Below are 13,181 nucleotides of genomic sequence, written 5' to 3'. Positions count from 1 at the left end.
TGGTCCATCACTGACTCAAGGGGACAAACACAGCTGTTGAGGGCAGCATCGGAGACGAATGTTGCCACATGATACCCAATGTCACTTAACAGAGTCCTTAATGCACGATAATACCAGGCCTTTCCCAAAGACTTCTACACTAATTTAGCCTTCTCAACCACCCTATGATGTATGTTATTAATGGGGAAGCTGAGGCATAAAGAGATTAGACCAAAACATGAACATGTAAGTTTGTGTCTGATCTGACAAGTAGCTTCCATCACTAGGGACTTTCAGGGAGTCTTTAGTTCTTGCTCATGAGTCTCTGGGGTGTCTGAGTTGGGATGTGGATCAGGTCAGGTCTGTTCTCCTTGCTCTTTTAAGGTATGATTAGGAGACACAAGAGCCACTGCTCCTCTCTCACTGGGTGTCAGAAGCACATAAAGATAAGAGGAAGCACTCAACGCTTCCAGAGGCCTCAGCTCAGCGCATGAGGAAGGCCACACACTTTCAGGCGGCCAAAACCAACCCCGCAGCTCTGCCCAGCATGTGTGGGCCAAAGAATCATCTTCATGCTATGTGGGCTGACTAGATTCTATAAAAGACACTCAGTTTGATTTGAATTTCAAATGTAAATATTGCACAAGAAATATTTATGTTAAACATATACTCATTGGTTATTTCCAGTTTGGATTAAACTGATGTCCTGTATTTTTATCTGCCAACTGTGGCAGGATGAATTACAGCAGTACTTCAGGTACAAATGCCCCTCAGATGTTAACTCGGAAGCAAATGAAGGCCTGACCTTGGCAGACTGGTGCTCTTAGCCACTGTGATGGACACCTCTCTTAGATAAACACACACAAGTACTATATAAGAGTAACACCACCAAGATAGTAACAGACATCCATAGAGAGAAGCAGAGAGCAACAGAGAGCTGGGGAGATGTCTCATAGGATAAAGTATTTGCTTCTGAAGAGCAATAGAGTTTGGACTTCTAGAATCCATGTAAGCCAGATGCTGTAGCACACATCTGCAACCCCAGGGTGCTTATGACATGATGGGAGATGGAGACAAGCTCACGGGCCAGATAGTCTGGCATACATAGCAGTGAACAGCAAGAGGCACTGCTTTAAAACAAGGTGAAAGGTGAGGACTGACACCCAAGGCCTCCTTATGTACTCTGTGGTGTAAGTACACACACACACATGCACACACAAGTGTGTGTGTGCAACACACGTGAAACACACACATGAGAAATACATATAGTTACATGCTTCCAAGCTGCTTGATCAGGCCCACATGCTCACACATATACTCATTGACAGATATGGAAGCAAGCTTAGAGGTACTGAGTCTTGGAGCAGAGATGGGGTGCAAAAGTCATTTAAGACTGGGGACGTAAAGGGGGCTGAAGGCAAGCATTCCACATCCACAGATGGGCTTGAATCTCACACTCTGGTCCACGAACAGTCCACACCTTCAATTCCAGTTTCTTCTACCTCCATCCTTCCCAGAGAGCCCCACCCTGTCCCTGAAAACCTCACCTCTGAGCTGGCATATGTTAGTATGTTCCAGAGGTTAGCAATGCTCCCATAGGTGAAAACTACCATGGTCAGGGCTGCTTCGTCAGGATGAAGAGCCTCCTTCATCCTAACTGTTCTGAGAGAGTCTGTCTCAGGAATCCCAGTCACATTATCTCCGCCTACAAACACTAACCGCTCCTCCTGGCTCAAAGGGTCTTTTTAGGCAATCATGAGTGTGTATATATTTGAATAATGTAGTATAAAACATGGTAAGAATTTTAAAGACCGAGGTCACCGCTGTTTATTGGTCTCTTTCAAACCCTTCTAGAGACACCTGTTTATATAAGATTTCCTGAACAAGGCCATCATTCTCGGCACACGGTTCTATGCTTTTGTAAAAGATGAATGCATTTGGAGGTGGTTTCCAGAGCAGCCTACAATGCTGCATGTGATGGCTTTGATTGGCCCTGTGGAACCTTGGGAATATCCCTGGATAAGGCTGGTGTGAGTTCTGGGACTCATCCCTTTAAATAGTCTCTCTTATGGCCAAATAATTCCCATTGTGGAAACTAGGGATATTGCCCCGTTGTGGCCACCACAGAGTCTGTCCTGGGGGGTGTTTTCAGTGACATCTGGTGTCACAGGGCCCTGCAGTCACTCTTTGAGCAGCATGCCAACAGTTCAGGGATGGGCTCAGCTTTCAGAGAGTGCACAGCAGAGGAAGGCTGGAGCAGAACCCAGACTCTCAGCTCTCCCTGGGGTTCTGGCTGCAATTCAGGACTGGAGATGCTTACTAAGCTGAGCCCCAGTTCTGTTGTCTCCCACATGGGAGTAACACGGCCAGCATTAGTTATTTTTCTCACCATGATGATAAAAGAACCAATAACGGCAACTTGAAGTTTTAGTTTCGTTGTTGTTGCTTGGTTTGATTTCTGTTTCTCTCGACCAGTTTGAGAGTATAGCCCATCATAGAGAATGAGGCCGCTGGTCACATTGCACCCACATTTAGGAAGCAAGGAGAGATGAAGGCTGGTTGGTGTTCAAGTGGTTTCTCTTGTTTCCTTTTTATTCAGACTAAAACCCCAAGCCCTGGGAACGAAGTTGTTCACTTTTAGGGTGGGTTTTCCATCCTCGGTTACCATTCTCTGAAAATACCCTCACAGCACACCCTAGGTGATTCTAAATCCTGAGAACCTGACAGTCAGAATAAGGTCATATGATCTTGTCTCCTAGGGTTTGTAAGTGTAGTGGAAGAGGCCAGGTCTCCCACAGCCCGCGGTTTCCTCACACATAGTCCAAGTGGGTTTGTATTAGACACGGACATGCGGGGAGCAAGGGGGCTCTTGAGCACTGTAGGCTTCTGTAGTTTGAATGGAAATCCAGAAGCCTTCCTGGCTTTGACAGAAGCTCCCTCAGCACACAGGAAAACCCACGAGATGAAAGGTCTTCTGGTATTTGAGTGTGGGACCTGTTCCTCCAGATGTCCTGCTTGCTCTCCATCACCTTAGCAGATGCTTAGAGCTCCCTGGTCTTCCTACCCCCTCCCTGGCCCCTCTGACTGCATTCATTTCACTGTCTGAAGCTGGGACAATAGCAGTGAAGGAGATGGGTAGGGCCCTTGCTTGCTGGGGGCACGAAAGTACGAGCCACAGTTCTCAGTGGGTATTTGCCCAGGTATTGGCAGAAACCCCACTGAATTCCCATCTTTCCGGCAGGTTTGAGATATAAGCATGGGTCTACCTCCTGTTTACACTTTCTCCTTTTACCTAATGTTGTAGCTATTAGCCGTGGGTGGCTGTTTCCAGGAATTCCAGTGCAGTAATATCCTGACTTTAGCTCCTCATTCATTCTGACTCTGCAATTCTGAGCCTGTGGGTCCCGATCCCTTTAGGGTGGGGAGGAGGGAGTTTCAAAGATCCCTTCACAGGGATCGCCTAAGAAGACCGGAAAACACAAATGTTTACATTTCTATTCATAATGGTAGCAAAATTACAGTTATGAAGTAGCAACAAAAATAATTGTATGGTTGGGGGTCACCACAATACGAGGGACTCTATTAAAGGGCTGCGGCATTAGGAAGGTTGAGACCTCTGCTCTAGCTGGATTTTCAAGTGCTGGATAATTACAGCTGGTGGCTATGCAGTGATCCTTCCAGCACAGACCTGTTCTTCCCTGGCAGGCGTTTCCACTGGGTGGAGTTGTCTGGTGCCCACAGGCTGTTGAGGTCCTATTATTGAAGCCAGTGGTGTGAATCTCAGCAGTTAGACCCTCCCCACACAGAGTAGATTGTGTGTCCCCATTGTACAGATTAGGAGTTTGAGGCTCTGATACATATGGCAGGTAAAGGCTATGCAATAAAGTAGCAGCTGGGGTTAGGGTCAGGGCTGGGGGACTTTCAGCTCACCCCTCTCTCCTCTCTGCCCTACAGGTGACACCGTACAACCCACAGCAGATGGGACAGCAAATTTTCCGCTCTTCCTACGCCCCACTGATGAGCTACATCCCCTTCGTCCAGCCCAACTATCCATATCCTCAGAGGACCCCTCAGAAGCTTCCTGCCAATCCCCGAGACCCTCCCCCGACAGCAGGAGATGGGCCTCAGTTCCTCTTCCCCCAGGGATATGGGTAAGTTCTTAGCCATGGTGGAGGTGGGGAGCTGACCTGCATCTAGATGGCAGTCAGAGAGGGCAGGTGAATGGGATGGGCTTCATAGAGGCTTTGCTGGTATATGTGCCCCGTGGCTCTGGTGGTAGTGGGCATATCTTTGTACTGTGCCCAGTGTCTCCGAGGACTTGGAGGGAACAGTTGTGGTGAGCCTGGGCTGGGGTCTAAGCGAGCCATTTGAAGGTCCTATGCAGGCTGTCACCTACAGGTTGGTTGTAGAACTGCAACTGCCCAATCTGAAGCAAGTGGCCACTCTACACACTACAGGGGTGTTGCAAGTAGCTCATGGTGCCTTGTTATCATTTGATGATTTGCAAAGAATATAGCTAACTAATCCATCTTCTTCCTGCATGTGTCTGGAGTCCTTGCCAGGCTCATCTTTCAAGCATCTCCTGAACTTCCTGACAGGTCCCGGTGAAGGGTCCTCTACGGCTTACCCACCAAAGCATCCCAAACCTCACACAGTAGAAAAGTCTGGTGTTTCCGGGGCTTGTGGGAAAGGCTCGGCAACAGACCACTAACAGAAACTGGGCAGTTAAATGAAGATTTCTCTTGGGTTGTGCATGCTGTGTTTGTTTAACATAATTAACAAGTAGCCACTCACTCCAGCAAGCCAAATCCTCAGCTAATACTGGTGCCGCAAGTCAGGAGGCATTATGCTGCTCCTGCAGGCCTCAGAGTCCTAGGCAGATCATGGGGACTGCGTGCCCCACTTGAAGAAGCTCAGGTTCTAGGGTAGGATCAAACACTCAAGGGAGATATCGACTCCTGTCTCCCCCACACACTGCACCCAGCAGACAGCCTTTTCGCACCTGACCCCACTGCATGACCCCAGACTTTGAACCTTCCATCTCCCCTAATATCTAGTGAGAAGGGATCAATGTTTCAAAGAGGTTTTGATAGTCAGATCTGTTTGGAGGAAACGGCGAGAAACAAAGACAGGCAGATTTCTTAACTGTTGGAACTCTCAGATCATTTAATTGCCTGGGGTGCTCGGAGAATATTCAAGGAAGTGGTCGATGGTGGTATTTGAATATGATGCCCACGGCTTCTTTTTATGTCTTTCCTTTTTCCTCCGCTCCCTCCTCTTTTCTCTTCCCTCTTTTCCCTCCTCCTTCCCTCCTTTTCACTTTATAGAACTCCAAAGGTCAGACCCACCACCATCACACACACACACACACAGTCCCATGTTGGTTCAAGTAGTTAATGTAAACTTAGCTTACAGGGAATGCACAGGTAACAAGGCGAACTTCCTCCCTTCAAAAAGCAGAGGGCTGGGGCCTAGAGACATGGCTCAGCAGTTAAGACCACTCACTGTGCTTGTGGAGTACCTAGGTTTGGTTCCTAGCCGTCAGCATCCAGCAGCTCATCTGTAACTCTAGTTCCAGGGCATCCAATATGCTCTTCCAGACTCTGCAGGCACCCACACACATGACATATAGAAACTCATGCAGACACACATACATACACATGATGTATATAATCTCTCTCTCTCTCTCTCTCTCTCTCACACACACACACACACACACACACACACACACACACACACACACATGCACACACACAAACACACACTCATAAAAATAGGAGGAGGGGAGCTGACAGGACTGGATGCCACATGCTCTGATGATCAAGTGATTCTAGGCCAGAGCCAGGACCTCTGACAGCTGAAGGGGGGTGTCTCTATGAGTGGGTAGAGAAGACAATCTGAACAGAGGGAATCAGGCCCTGAAGAGGGATGGAACAAGGCGATCATTTAAATGCTCTCTTAAGCTCTTGATTTTGAGGTGCCAGGAATTGAACCCAGGTCCTCTCTCATACTAGACAAGTGACTTACTGCTCAACTATTTTCCCAGCCTGGAAGGTGCAAGGGTAGCTGGAGGCCTGGGGATAAAGCCAAGTAGAGTTTAAAGTATTAGATTTATCCCTGGAAAAGGTGGAAAATAGGATTGGAAAGGGAGGCTGGGATTGGATTATTAAAGGCTATTTTGACCAGTAGGCCAGGGGATCTAATAAAAGCCCGTGCACATCAGAGTGAGCACACATACAGGCCTAGGTGACAGAATAGGAGTTGAGGTGTAAGTCTGGAGGTCTCAACAAAAGGTTATCTATTACCTTCCTGGAGGTTAGAGTGAATGAGGGACACATAGAGCCATTCCTCAGCTGGCGACCACTCGTGTGTCACTGTCTGTGATTCTTCAAGGCACAGAATAGAATGCTGGCTGTCCAGGGAGCAAGGGGAGTTTACACGAAAGGATGGATGCCTGGTCTCTGTGTGTCTTTGGAACCTAGGGGTTGGGGAGAAGGGACAGGAAGGGGCAGCCCAAGAAGAAGACACTTGACTGAGAAGAGCAGGAGACAGGGGAAAGGAAGAGTAAGGGAAGGTGGGGATAGTTAGTGGGGGATAATGGCGTCCCAAGAAGCTGGGGAAACCGTGATGGGGACAGAAATAGGTGCCAGCTTATATTCCCAAAGAGGGTGACTTGTTCATTTAAAAAAAAACTGATTGAGGGGAGCGGGAAGCTGGCTTAGTTGGTAAAGCCTTCGAACCTGATGTTGATCCCAGGAATTTATATAGAGAACAAGGCATTGTGGTCCCAGTGCTATGGAGGCACAATCAAGTGGATCCCTGGAGCATTGTAGTCCCAGTGCTGTGGAGGCATAATCAAGTGGATCCCTGGAGCTCACTGACTAGCCAGCTTAGTCTAATTGGTGATCTTCTGTCCCAGTAAGAGAATCTCCAAGAACGATGTGGACGGTTCCTGAAGGAATACTGGCAAAACTAGCTGTTGGTCTCCATACACTTGAACACAGGCATATGAATGCATATCTCTCTCTCTCTCTCTCTCTCTCTCTCTCTCTCTCTCTCTCTCTCTCTCTCTCTCGTGTGTGTGTGTGTGTGTGTGTGTGTGTGTGTGTGTGTGCGCGCGCGCACGCGAGCGCACATATATAAACATACATATGCACATATGCATACATATAAATCGGATTGCCCTCTGGGGTTGTGGCACATGTCTGTAATCCCAACACTCAAGAAATGAATTAGGGAGATCTTGAGTTTGATTTCATGGGGAGATGTGTCTCCAACAAAATAAACTGACTTGAGCAACTCCTGTGCCCAGCACTGTCTATAGCATGTGGAGTGGGGGACACAGTCATAAGACAGAAACAAAACCCAAAGCAGGGAGTGCCCCCCCCCTCCTCCTCCTCCTCCTTCAAACAAAGTCTCAGCGTGCTACCTAGAACTGGCCTTAATTCACAGCCATCCTCCTGTCTCAACTTTCTGGTGCTGGGAGTAAAAGGCAAGAATCATCGCACTTGGCAAGGAAGGCTTTCTGAGCTGTGGCCGTGCATGTGTATGAGAGACAAGCATTCCACATGCAAAGGCTTCAGTGAGGCTGGAGTACAAGGGGGTGTAAGAGAGTGGGTGGAATAGGAATCAGAGAGGCAGCCAGGGCTGGGCAGGTTGGGACTAGTCAGCATGTCAGAATTTTAAGCCTGATGGGATGTCATGGACCTTTGATCTCTTTAAGAACATGCTCTTGTATCTATATAGAGCAGATCGTGTTGGCCAAGGAAGCATGGACTGTGGCAGTGAGGGCTGATGCAGGAGTCAGGGCTGGGGTCTTCCACACTGTCCATGAAATAGATGGTGATGGTGTAGGGGTGCGTGATCCATGTCAGAAAAGAGACAAGTGAACTGATGTAGGTAGGATGTTCACTTTCTTGGCAGTCAGTCGGGCTTGATCATGGTTTCACATGGCACAAGGACCAGGGCACACGTCTTAGGCTTCTGATCTGTGCACTGGATGAGCGGCAGCGGCAAATGCCTAGGTTGTAAATGACTAGAACAAGGCTGCTTATCAACTCCTGAATGCTGAAGTCTTAGTCACCTTCTCTCACTGTGGTAAAACACCATGGCCAGAAGCAATGTATAGAAGGAAAAGGTTAGTTTGGCTCACAACCGTAAGCCTTAGTTTGGATTTTATTGCTGTGAAGAGACACCGTGACCACAGCCACTCTTATAAAAGACAACATGTAATTGGGACTAGCTTACAGTTTCAGAGGTTCCGTCCATTAACTTCATGGTAGGAAGCATGGCAGAGTGTAGGTCCCACAGTGCTGGAGAAGGAGCTGAGAGTTCTACATCTTGATCTGAAGTCAGCAGAAGGACTGTGTGTCACACTGGGTGAAGCCTGAACATAAGAGATATCAAAGTCCACCCCAACAGTGACACACTTCCTCCAACAAGGCCACACCTCTTCATAGTGTCACTCCCTATGGGCCAGGCATTCAAACACATGAGTTTATGGGGGCTATACCTATTCAAACCACCAAATGGTTTCAGAGAGATACCATCTTGGAGGGCAGGTATGGAGGTGGGGACAGGAGTTTACATTGTGAACCACAGTGAATTAGAGCACACCAGATATGAGGAGAGACTGTGCACCCTCGAAGCCTGCTCCTCAATAATACAGTTCTGTCCTTTAGAAGGAAGCACCTCTTAAACTTCCCCCAAACAGTGTCACCAAATGGGGACTACTGTTGAAATGCCTAAGACTATGGGGGCATGGGTCATTTCTCATTCAAATCATCACAGAGAGGTGGGTAGAATTATTGATAGACAAGTGGATACAGGATCCTGGAGCTGTGAGGGGGGAAAGGTTGGAGCTGGCAGTGAATTTGGTGGCTGGTAGAATACGGATGATAAATGAAGGTATGGAACAGCGTGAATTACCAGGGAGTGGACACATGTAGAGAAGATGCAAGGATATAGCCCTGGGGTCTCTAGCAGGTAGAGGGGCTGGAAGGGGCAAAGGGACCAGGAAAGAATTAGGGAGAAGCTTCTAGTGGTGTCTCTGTGTGTGTGTTATGGGGTGTGTGTAGTGTGTATGGTGTGTGTCTGTGTATGAGTATGTGGAGTGTGTGGGAGAGAGTATATGTGGCTTATGTGTCTATGTGTGTGCAATGGAACAGTCAGGAAAAGAATGGAAGCCACGTGCAGCCACGATCTGTCATAGAGCCCAAGGGAGCCAGGATCAGAGTGGAGAAATGAGAACTTGGTACTATGGGAGCCAACACAAGGAACTCTGGGTAATACGGTTGTTGAGAATTTTATGAAGCCGAGCATTGGACAAGACCTGGTGAGGCTGGATTCGTCAAGGGAAGATGTATGCATGGTGGGCAGCTCGGTCTGGACGACAGGCAGGGTCATTAGAAGCAGAGGAAGCGAGAGGAGAGGAGGGGGATGAACTGAGAGAGGAAGGATCAAGCTCCCCCATCTCAGAGGAGGAGGAAAGCCCTTCTGTGCCTCTGCCAAGCTGATTTACATTCCCCATCAGGGATGACTGCCACACAGTTTATCCTCCAAGCAATAAAATAATCAGGGTGAGCCTTTACGGGGCGTGAGCAATACTTGCTCTGGAAACAGCATTATGTCAACCATCTTGAGTAAGCCAACGTGCTTGGTCTCTGAGCTCTAGGGCAGTGTTCTCAATCTGTGGGTCACGACCCCTCTGAGGCTCAAACAACCCTTTCACAGGGGCCACTTAAGACCATCCATCGGAAAACACAGACATTTGCATTTTGATTCATAACAGTAGCAAAAGTGCATTTATAAAGTAGCAATGAAAATAATTTTATGTCTGGGGGTGGGGGGTCACTACAACATCAGGAGCTCTGTCACGGGGTCACAACATTAGGAAGGTTGAGAACCACTGTTAAGGAGCTGCTAGACTTTCTCCTTCTTCCTCATCTCCCATCTTCTCCAGGAAGTATTCCTTGGTAGCTCTAGTCCATAGACACTGCTTCTCCCCGGGCCCTGTCTTCATGATGTCTGGACCATAACCTTGGCAGATGACATGATTCTAAGCAACAACCCAGAGGAGCTAGGGACACAGGGTGAAGAGATCAGATATGAGACACGACGTGGTTAAATTGCTGTTCATAACCATTGTTACTGTTTCAGCTTTTATTTTATAAACCAGACCAAACATCCAGAGTATCTTAACTTATAATAGCATCACTCTTTTCTGCCAGGGCTGGGGATTAAACTCAGGGCCTTCCAAATGTCAGACAACCTCTCTACCACAGAAACACACCTCAGCCCTTGGTTTTATGAGACAAGGTCTGCTAAGACTGATTTGAACTCAAATTTGTGATCTTCCGATACCCCCCCCCCCCCCGCCGCCACCAAGTCCTGGGATAACATGCACATACCATGCCTACACCACATTTAATCACTTATAATGTAGCATGTTTTTTTCTTTCATGCATATGTGTGTTTTTGCCCGCATGTATGTCTGTACACTGTGTGTATGCTGCCCAAGGAAGTCAGAAGAAGAGTTAAGATCCCCTGGGGCCAGAGTTAGAGATGGCGGTGAACCATCTTGTGTATGTGGGGGATTGAACCTGGGTCCTTGTAGGATGTTCTTAACTGCTGATCCACTTCACCAGCCCCTCCAGGATGGCTTTTAAAAGGAAGAACAGAGATGTGGTTTCCACAAACAATTTTCCTATTAGGGGTGTGCTGGCTAAGCCCTGGGTTGGGTGCTGAACAGCGAGGTCTTCTCTCTGTTGTTCTGGAACTTATTTTAGTTAGAAGAAAATGGAATATCACCCAAACCTTAGCTGGTCTATGGACTGTCGCCACTAGAGAGCCACAGATGGTACGGAGCACACAATTAACACACTCACCGTGGTCTGCTTCCATCACTCTGTCCCTCCCTTCCCCTCCCCCTTTGTTGTTTCTTCATTTTATGGGAGAGTGCCTTGAAGGTGACTCTCTTTTATAATATGCATCTGCCTAGCGGAAAAGTGGTTGAGAATGCCTGGATTAAACTAAATCTGGCCGTTTGCTCTGCGGCAATTGGTATTAAGCCCCGGTTCCATCCGAAGTCTGATAGGACATGGGTGAAGAAATTGCAGTCAGATCCCAGGAGTCTGTGTTAGCTGTTCGGTCCAAAGAGGTCAGGGGAAGCTTCACCGAAGAGGAGATGGCCTTTGAGCTCTGTTTTGAAGTAAGCATACAAGAGTGCCCGTAAAGGCAGCAGAGAGGTATGGGGATTTCTGCTTTTCGAAGCAGAGACATACATCTTTGCTCGTTCTTCCCTGAGGGTCACACAACAAGGCAGGCACTCAGTCAGTGGTGTCGCAAGGCTACTTCTCAGAGGAGTGTTGAAAGAAAGGGTGTGACTTAGCAAGGCTGATCCAGAAAGCTAGCTGAGCTGGGAAGACACACTGGTATTGGCTGAACTCAGATCAGCTGCCAGGACAGACCTGTTTTCTGTGATGTTGTGGACTTCCCTAATGCAATTTGGTCCTCTGAGACAGATAGGTTCGAGCAGGCCTACAGGTGAGGGGCTCAGATCCAGGAAACTTCCTTCTTTGTGGCCCCTAACTGGAGACAACATGGAACTCTAAATGTCATCCTTACGTGCTCCCCGCAGCTCCCTGAGCCAATGTAGTAGAGGACACAACTCTTCATTGTCCTTTAACTGTGTGATTTTGTGTCAGACTTGCCTGGAGCCAAAGACTTTATAAGATGCTAAAGCTTTCAGCTTCTAAACCTGTCCCAGCTTCCTAACCTTTAATGGAAAAAAAAATCAATAGATTCTTTTTTCCAATCTCTCCTGGAACACCAAAGACTTCGTCTCAGCACCCGTTGCCCCTCTCTTCCAGGTTCAACTCGGCGCCCAGCGGCCCCCTGATGAACAGCCCCTATTTTTCCTCCAGTGGGAATGGCATACGCTTTTAGACCTCTCTCTCTCTCTCTCTCTCTCTCTCTCTCTCTCTCTCTCTCTCTCTCTCCTCCACCTCTCTTTGCCCTTGGATCAGGGCTAAAGGTTCTGGAATTCTGGATTCTGCAACAGCTTGGTGTGAAGTTTGGAAAGCCAAGGTTCCAACCAGGTGGCCGACAGAAAACAGCAAGACCAGATTCCTCTACTGGCCAACACTCACCTGCATCGCGCCCCCTCGCGTGTAGTGCTCACCACAGACGCACCCCCCATTTGTAAGACCACACAGGCATCTGTATTTAGCTAACATGACTGGTTTTTGTTTTTGTTGTTGTTGGTAAGATAGACAGTAAGACACTTAATTTAGAACGTTTGTATTTTATGATAAAACTAGGAGCTGCTTGAACCCGCGTGTGCCTGTTCATTTCTTTTGCTGTGCTTTACGTGATCTCTACTGTTCGTCCCCCTCCCATGAGCCCCGATGTTTCTTCAGACACAGAGCGGGGGGCCTTGGGAGCGATCTTATCTACAGGAGGGACCTCAGGAGTCAAAAGCTTGAGCATTTATCTCTCCCCCCACTGGGATTCCCTTATTCCCTGACAGCCCAGATTCTGCATTCCTAGAAGAGTCATTATACAAAAACCACTCTCCCTGGGGTCTGTCCCAGGTAGAAGTCTTGCAAAAAAATCTCCCCAGGACCCAGCATTGGCATAGAACACAATTTCAAAATGGATCTTAAGGGCTGGGAAGATGGCTCAGCCAGTCAGGCTTCATGACCTGATTTCTATCTCTGGGACCCAGTTAGTAAAGGGAGAGAACTGATTCCTAAAAGCTATCATCTGATCCTCATCCTTACACACACACACACACACACACACACACACATGCACACGCACGCGCACATGCGCACACGCACGCATGCACGCACACATATCAATGATGGCACGCTGGTGCCAACCTCGAGGCCAGCCTCAACACTGCACCTAATGACACTGTCCTTGGCTCTGTCCGGTCCAATTCTGACCATTAACTTGAATAACAATGCAGAGAAATGCCTGGAAACATTTATGAAGGATGCGCTATGGAAATCGGGGACAGTGTGAATTGCTTCTCCAGTTTTACACCCATGGGTGGCAGGCATCGCTAATCAACCGTAGGATTTTATTCCCTAGAGGCTGGACAGAGCTGAAGAAAAGTTCTCCTGATGGTGCTGCAAGCAGCTATTATCAACCAGAGTTGGTCTGAGAAGTGAAATCTGTATGATGTGTTTTTAACG

General features: G+C 48.0%; 1 protein-coding gene across 1 annotated transcript in view; it reads left to right on the top strand.

The window, feature by feature from the left end:
- Positions 1-12,311, top strand: part of C4H1orf94 (chromosome 4 C1orf94 homolog) — a 43,402-nt gene extending 31,091 nt beyond the window's left edge. Inside the window, exons 6-7 of the mRNA XM_021160347.1 lie at positions 3,934-4,130; positions 11,850-12,311. Of these exons, the coding sequence (XP_021016006.1) occupies positions 3,934-4,130; positions 11,850-11,925 (273 nt within the window). The 3' untranslated portion in view covers positions 11,926-12,311. The remainder of the gene's footprint in view (positions 1-3,933; positions 4,131-11,849) is intronic.
- The last annotated feature ends 870 nt before the right edge of the window (positions 12,312-13,181 follow it).

Source organism: Mus caroli, chromosome 4 (genome assembly GCF_900094665.2).
Source record: "Mus caroli chromosome 4, CAROLI_EIJ_v1.1, whole genome shotgun sequence".
Classification (NCBI taxonomy): Eukaryota; Metazoa; Chordata; class Mammalia; order Rodentia; family Muridae; genus Mus; species Mus caroli.
This window is presented reverse-complemented; position numbering and strand designations above follow the sequence as displayed.